At 49.0% G+C, this 7,676-nt stretch overlaps 1 protein-coding gene across 2 annotated transcripts in view; it reads left to right on the forward strand.

Annotated features, from left to right (window-relative positions):
- The window catches only part of Nup50 (nucleoporin 50kDa), a gene marked incomplete in the record, with an annotated part of 19,670 nt that extends 11,994 nt beyond the window's left edge, over positions 1 to 7,676 (forward strand). For both annotated transcript variants that reach the window (XM_005379475.2, XM_013511627.1), the window contains 4 exon segments: positions 793 to 1,449; positions 3,677 to 3,758; positions 5,163 to 5,281; positions 5,993 to 7,676. In XM_005379475.2, coding sequence (XP_005379532.2) covers positions 793 to 1,449; positions 3,677 to 3,758; positions 5,163 to 5,281; positions 5,993 to 6,195 — 1,061 coding nt within the window.

Here is a 7,676-nt window from a genome sequence, read left to right on the forward strand (position 1 = left end):
CTGGAGGGGCTATGGGGAAAAAAGAACCCTTCTCCACTGTTGGTGGGAGTGTAGACTGGTGCAACGACTGTAGAAATGAGTGTGGAGATTCCTCAAAAGGCTAGGACTAGAGGTGCCATTTGACCCAGCAGTTTCTCTTTTGGGTATCTTGCCGGAAGAATTCAAAGCAACATACCACAGCGATATATGCACACCCACATTTATAGCAGCACAGTTTGTAGTAGCCATCTTGGAAACAGCCCAAATGCCCATCAACCAAGGAATGTTTGAAGATGTGGGGTTTTTTATGCAATGGAGTACTTCTCTGTCATAAAGAAGGGTAAGCTTGAGACTTCTCTAGGTAAGTGGATGCACCTTGAAACCATACTGTTAAGTGAAATAAATCAGACACATGTGTAAATACCATATTGTTTCTCTGCTGTGAGAAACTGAAAGTGTAAATCCAAAATGTATAATAGGTTTTGTGGAATAGAAAGAAAATGTTCAAATGGAGAAGAGAACAAGGGATGGGGAGGGGGAAAGGAAAGAAAGGAAAAGTAAAAGAAAAAAGGGACAAAAGAAGGAAAAAACAAAGTTCTTGTAAATGGGGAGGGGAGGAGGGGTGGAAAGGAGGGGAGGAGAATGGGCAAAAAGTAATCAAGCTGTGTCATGTACAGGTACACATTCTCTGTGATAAGTGTGCGCATTACGTATATCTAAAATGTACCAATAAAATCTGATTGGAGGAAAAAACTTGGATGGTTTAATCAAATCAGCTTCTAAATGAATTGTTCAAACTTTAATTTCCTGTAGGTTCCTTCGCTACAAATGGCCCCACTGCCATGGTTGATAGAAAGATTGCAAATCCCAAAACTAACGGCGACAGCCAGCAACGCTCCTCCTCCGGCCTTGCTTCCAGCCAGGCCTGCCTCGGGGACACCTATCACAAGCAGCTGGCGGCCTTGAACTGCTCCGTGCGGGACTGGATCGTGCAGCACGTGGATGCGAACCCCGTCTGCGACCTCACCCCTGTCTTTAAAGACTATGAGAACTACTTAGCCACTATTGGGCAGCAGAGTAAGAACCAGGACAGCAGCAGTTCTGAAAGTGAAACGAGCAGGATGATAGTGGAAACACAGCCTCCTCTATTTGCTTCAACCAAGCTGCAGCAGGAGTCTACTTTTTTGTTTAGTAGCAGCAAAACTGAAGACGCTTCTGAAAAGAAGATGGAGGTAGTGTCTGAGAAGAAGGTGGACCCAGCACAGGGAGCAACAAGTGCCTCGTTCAGTTTCGGCAAGAAAATCGATAGCTCGGTTTTGGGCTCAAGCTCTGGCCCCCCGGCTGGATTTTCGTTTTCCCCTGGAAACTCCAGTTTATTCGGCAAAGACCTCACCCAGAGTAAACCAGTTTCCTCGCCATTTTCTGCTAAAACGTTGGCGAGCCAAGCAGAAGGCAGTAACGAGTGCAAAGGTGAGTGAAGCTGTCTGGGAAAGCGCAGACTTTGGAATTGGGTGGAGCTGGGTTCGCAGGATAGCTCCGTCCCCTCCGGCGTGTGTCATCCTGGATGGGGTCGGAAGGTCCTGCTCATGAAGAGGAACACACCCAGTGTTCAGGGTTGCTGTAAGGACCGAGGGTATGAACGGGACTGGGGCTGTGCTCAGTGGTAGACAGTGAGTGCTGCCCTAGTGTTTTTAAGGCCCTGGTTTGAGCCCCAGCACCACAAAAACAGTCTGCGTACATAGAGAATGTAAGGATTCCTAGCATCATGACTTTGAAAGGTACCAGACACATAGCTTTGCATATTAAAACGAAGTGAATGAAAAACACCACTTTGAAAACTGATTTACTGAGCTTATGTGTATCCACTGAATTGATTTGTGTGTAGATTTGGCTGAGTAAAACCACAGTGAAACTTGGCTGTAAATTGAAGACGTACACTTTCATAGCCAGGGAGCAAACCCCAGTTCATCCGGTCTGGGTGCCGCCCCTTCCCCGAGGGGTGCTGCTGGTGCTGCACGCAGGGCGGAGCCCCGGCCTCGGCTGTGCCGGCGGCGTGAGACCTGCGTGCCCTTGTCCGGGTGCCCGCTCCAAGCCCTGGCAGACGCTGCGCTTGCCAGCTCTCGCTGCAGCGCCGTGGCCCCCACCTGGCACTGCCCAGAGTTCCCACGACGTCCTCGGGCAGGGCCCGGGCAGAGGAGTGTGGGGCGCTCGTTTTATTTCTTCTTTGCCTCCCCAGGGAAGACAGGTGGAGCTGCGCTGACACAGGGATGGTGAACTTGAGTCAGGCCCAGTCAGTCTGCAGGCCTCCCCTCAGAGTGCCTGTCACTTAGCTTGTGGTTATCTTCATCTTTTTTCTCTTTTGTGGAACTGAGGATTGAATCCAGGGCCTTCTTACTGAGCTATGTCCCCAATCCTTTCTTAAATTTTGTTTTGAGACAGGCTCCCAATAAGTCGTTAAGAATCCCAGCACTTGGGAGGCTGAGGCAGGAGGATCACTGCCTGTTCAAGGCCTGCCTGGGCTGTGTAGTGAAGGCCAGCCAGTACACAGCAAGACCCAGTCTCAAAAAAAAGTCATTAAGTTCCCCAGATAGGACTCGAACTTGTGATCATCCTGCCTCAGCCTTCTAGAGTGTTGGGATTATAGGCATGGGCCACCGAGCCAGCTTTGATTAGCACATTCTATGCATCAGAAAGACTTGGGAATCTGTTAACAGCACAGATGCCTGTACTCCCCAGGAGAGCCTATCACTGGAGTTCTGGACTCCTTTATGAAAATCTCCCAGGAGGTCTTGGACTTCATACTGTGCCTTCTCATAATTTAAATTGTGTACCTAAGTCCCTTGAGATTCTCCCTACAGAGTTGCATTTTAGTATAGTGTTTCATGCGTCTGCCCTTCTCAAGAGGACCCCTTCTGAGTGTCTCAGACCCCACAGTGGGAATGCAAGTGCACTTCCAGCCAGGGCCGGGCGCCTCGGTTCCGAGAGGAGCTGGTGGTGTTCAGACCGTGAGGATGTTACTGACATCTGGCTCGGGTTGCCTTTTCCGACACACTTGCCCTGTGAAAAGACTGCGTCTCCCCTCTTTGGCCGTTCCTGATGTCATTCCTGAGCATGTGCAAATACGGTCAAGGAACATTCAGGCTGACGGCATCGCAAGCTCCCGAGAGTCTCGATTTTCCCGGGGGGTAACCGTGATGTAGACAGTTGAGTGTGGGCATATTATTTTTCTGTCAGTGTCATAGCATGGGTTTTGTTGTGGTCGATGTTAATGTTCTGGGGCTTTCTTCAAATTGGAAATTATTTTAAAATAGGAAAATATGTTCCCATGGAAAAGAATCTTTATTGGCATGGTGACTCACATCTATAATCCCAGCACCCTGGGAGGCTGAGGCAAGAGGATTGCAAGTTCAGGCCCAGGCTATATTTGGAAATATAGCAACTTAATGAGATCTTATCTCAAAAAATAACAAGGACTAGGAGTGTAGCTCAATGAAAGGCTCTGGGTTCAATCCCCAAGGCAACAGTTTTAAAAATGATGATTTTTCACGAATTAAAACCTCATGCCCTTAAAAAATGTTTTCAGTCTTTATATTGGCTTGCATGGCCCGCTCAGGTTGAGGGTTAGAGTGGTGCCTTGTCGATGTCTGCTCTTTTCCAAGCTCGTGATCTGACCCTCACTGTGTTGTTTTTGCGAAAGGTGGAGACGAAGAAGAAAATGAGGAGCCGCCCAAGGTAGTGGTTACCGAGGTGAAGGAGGAGGATGCCTTCTACTCTAAGAAGTACGCGGTGACTGGGCCTGGGAGGTGTGGGGCTGGGCGTCCCCCTTAGGCGTCTGCACGCTGGGCAGGGTGAATTCTTGGTTTGCATTCAAACCAACCAGCCCTGGAGATTTCCTGCTGAGCCAGGCTGCTCTGTGGCCTGAGCTCTTCTCTGCTGCAGAAGTGGTTTAGAGACAAACTTTTCACAGCCTTCCAGCCTCCTCTCTGCTCACGCCCCTCCACAGAGAGTGTGCATTCACCTCTGGCGGCATCTCTGATTCCTTCCTGCCGAGCTGGTTGGCCCGTGGGTTTCTTCACAGGGCTGTGGGGGTGTGAACGCCGCTGCGGCGGGAGCCACTGTCTGGTTGGTGGGGGCTTGGTTTGCTACTGTTTGGGTCGGTGGGGCGGAGGGTGCTTGTTTTCAAATAAGAACTGCCTCTTTCTGAAGCTGCCAGAGAAATTTGACTAGTATTCCTCAACTAAAGGAGTTTAATTTTTATCTATTTATTTATTTATGTATTTATTTATTTATTTTGTCTTTTTGAGGCAGGATCTCGTTATGCAGTTCAGGCTGGCCTTGAGCTCAGTTTTGTAGCTCAGGCTGGTCTGGAACTCGAGATGATCCCCCTGCTTCAGCCTCTCAAGTTCTGGGATTACAGGTGTGCACCACCATGCCCAGCCTGAGATTACTTTTTATAAAAATGTTTGTGGGGTTTCAGAAGCTTTGCGGGATGTTCTAATGTGAAGATTTAGAATAATGCATCCATAGTTTCCCACTTGACAAGTCACCACATCCTGTTACTTAATTTTTGAGAACTTCTAAGGGGCTAGCAGTTACTTTTGCTTACTTTCAATTCTAATTTCATAGATGACAAAAGAATGACCCTGACTTTATGATGTTCCTTCTAATCAGAATAAGTCAAAGGAGAGTGCTTTCGTTTTATTAATAACCTGAAGGACGTGTGGCACAGAGGCTGTCAGACCGAGCTGAAGAGCACGGCACAGGCGTGTCGGGCACCGTGGGCACTCAGACACGGGGCAGAATTGGAGAAAATGGGGGGGAGCAGCGTGGTGGAGATGTGGGACAAAGGTCTGTCGTGTCCGCCCTGTCCTTGGAGGACAACGGAGGAACAGACCCGGGGTACAGGGCTCTAGGCTGAGATTTGCACTGACTGGAGGAAAGATGGTTTCAGAAAATGTTCTTTCAGCGTTTTCCAGGGCTCACTCTCGGTGTGAAGGAGTAGGGACGGGTTCTCGATCATGCAGCTGGGTTTTTGTGTTGTGGTTTTACCCAGGCCTAGCCCATCTGGTTCGATGCAGTTCTCTGATTGGCTCAGATTTTCTCACAGCTCTATATGGTGGGCATTGGAGAACCGTGCAACCTATTTTTGAAGGCCTGATTATACCTGTTACTTGGCTTCACAGGTGTAAGCTATTTTACAAGAAAGATAATGAATTTAAAGAGAAGGGTGTGGGTACCCTGCATTTAAAACCTATGGCAAATCAGAAGACACAGCTCTTAGTGCGGGCCGATACCAATTTAGGTGAGTGTCTTTCCTTTGTTTATGGATGTGTAGTGCAAGAGATCATTCAGGACAAATTTATCCTGTACTTACTGATTTTCCACTTGGTTTTGAGTACCGTGAAAATAACTGTGTAAGAAAAAGTAGGTGTATTAAAACTATCACCAAAAAGCAGCCAAAGTGGTTTTCATTTTCTTTTATGTTAGAAATGTAACAGAAGCTAGAGATAAGTTGGGTGGTTTAATAAACACCCAAGGGGGATTAACCATTTATAGGAACCTTTTCATATGGTAGAAGTTTCACCCTTCACTCGTGCTGCAGGCCGAGAGCCACGCCCAGCAAGGGTCTCGGCTCTAAGGTGTGATCGGCCCTGCGAGACCCCACCAGCCTTTTCCCCCATGCTGACTAACTTGAAATATCACCATAATGTCCCTCTGGCCGGCGTGGCGTGCTCTGGGACAGTGGTGGTGGTCTTTTGCTGCCCACTCGCCCTTGTTCTTGTGACACATGAGGACTCGGGCGGTTCGGCCTGCGCCTCCTGAAGCGCAGGGACCCCCCTCAGGCACGCTGCTGGCGGCTGACGGGACCATTGCCTAATTGGATGAGGTTCTTGGTGATTCCCAATTTTAGATCCCTTAAGTATAAGTCACTTCAGTGTTTAGCTTACTCCAAACCCCTTGGGGGAGCTCTGGTTTGTGGAATGGTGATGTGCATTTTCTTATGTGAATGCAGGCAACATACTGCTGAATGTCCTCATCCCACCCAACATGCCGTGCACACGGACGGGGAAGAACAACGTCCTGATCGTGTGTGTCCCTAACCCGCCCCTGGATGAGAAGAGCGCCAGTGCCCCCACCACCATGTTAATCCGGGTGAAAACCAGCGAGGATGCGGATGAGTTGCACAAAATTTTACTGGAGAAAAAGGAAGCCTGAAGACGCCAAGTCACCTGAGGGATTATTGCCAAGTTGCTGCTTCTCCCACCGCCCCTAAAGCTTTTTCTTCTCTTTGACCTTCTAAGAACTTCTAGATAATTTAAAACTTTCTTGAGGAAGATTAGGCCAATAAAACCTTTCCATGTTAAGTGTCAAGAGACTGTCTTCTCCCTTCTTCAGAACTGTCTAAAGTGCAAAATACGTTTGAGTGAAAGGTTTTTGGAAGATTTTTTAATGTTCACTTGTTTGTTAAACTAACCCTAAGTGATCTCTTAATGGACTGCAATCAGGGTATCGATGAGCTCTCCCAAAGGCTGTGCGACCCGTGGGTTCCGTCTGCGCTGCCCACACACGAGGCCTTCCCGTCTCGGCGGCCGCCAGGAAGAAAGCCAGGCTCTCCGCTCCCATGGGCTTCCCCAATCTCGGCGACCAGCGCTCGTACCAAATGAACCATGCCGCCACGCTGTGACCGAGACTCTTGTCCTTGCGTTTCTTTGTTCTGTTCCCGCTCGCGCTCCAAGGTGGGGACTGGTGTGCAGTGCGGCGTTGGGCGTGAGCCTCTCCTCTGCAGACACTGGCCTTTAACCCTGTGAGCTGCTTTACTGTAATTCAGGAACTGCCTTTTCATTTTAGAAGGAAGTGCATCGCTTGTGAAGGAGTTCTTGAGTTTTGTAGGTTGGGTTTTGTAGTTTCTATTTATGAGGTGCTGTTACTTCTTCATCCCCCTGGAGAAGGGGATCGCCAGGAATGGGTTTAAAAGCACAAATTTTGATCATTTCTAGACCATGGACAGTAAACCCTTATGGAGAAAGAAGAGCGAGCGTGAGAACATACTTCAGAGGACGCTGTGCTGGTGTCGTTAGTTGCAGATGAACCTTATGGATGTAAAAGCTACATAGGCGCTTGACCCCGCGGGCTGTGGGAGCTCACGAGGCTCCGTGGAGTAAGGAGTGGAAGGGGAAGTTGCGTGTGCGTTTTGCCTTTAAATTGAGACAACAGGGTGTTACACACTTGCTGTCTGAAGCACCATTTCTTAAAGGCCTAGGTGTTCCGCTTGGAAGGAAGCCATGGTTATGCAGAACATCCTTGTCCCTTCCCAGGAGCTGTCAGGTGGCTGATAGCACCTCCTGTGGAGACTGGCATCCGAGTGAGATGCAGGAGCTCATGACCGAGTTCGTGCTTTGTGCCCCATGAATCTTGTTGCCTTGGTAGCAGACGAGCTCACCAGTGCCCAGCGGCTTGCTCTTGTGTCTGCTCGTGTCGGTCTGTCCTGGGTGGGACTTCAGTTGAAGACTGGGTGGTGCAGGTGCAGCCCTCAGGTGCGAAGTGTCCAGGGCCCATAAGTACCTGCGGTTCAGTGGTGGGCCAGCATTGATCAGAAGATCTGCGCACACTCGTGTACTAAGCAGTTTCTGTTTCCAGGGGGAGAAATTGGCCCGTGTATGACTTTGGAGAAATAAATGCGAGAGAGTTGTGCTTGT

The sequence above is a fragment of the Chinchilla lanigera genome, unplaced genomic scaffold (genome assembly GCF_000276665.1).
Source record: "Chinchilla lanigera isolate Chin_1 unplaced genomic scaffold, ChiLan1.0 scaffold00012, whole genome shotgun sequence".
Classification (NCBI taxonomy): domain Eukaryota; kingdom Metazoa; phylum Chordata; class Mammalia; order Rodentia; family Chinchillidae; genus Chinchilla; species Chinchilla lanigera.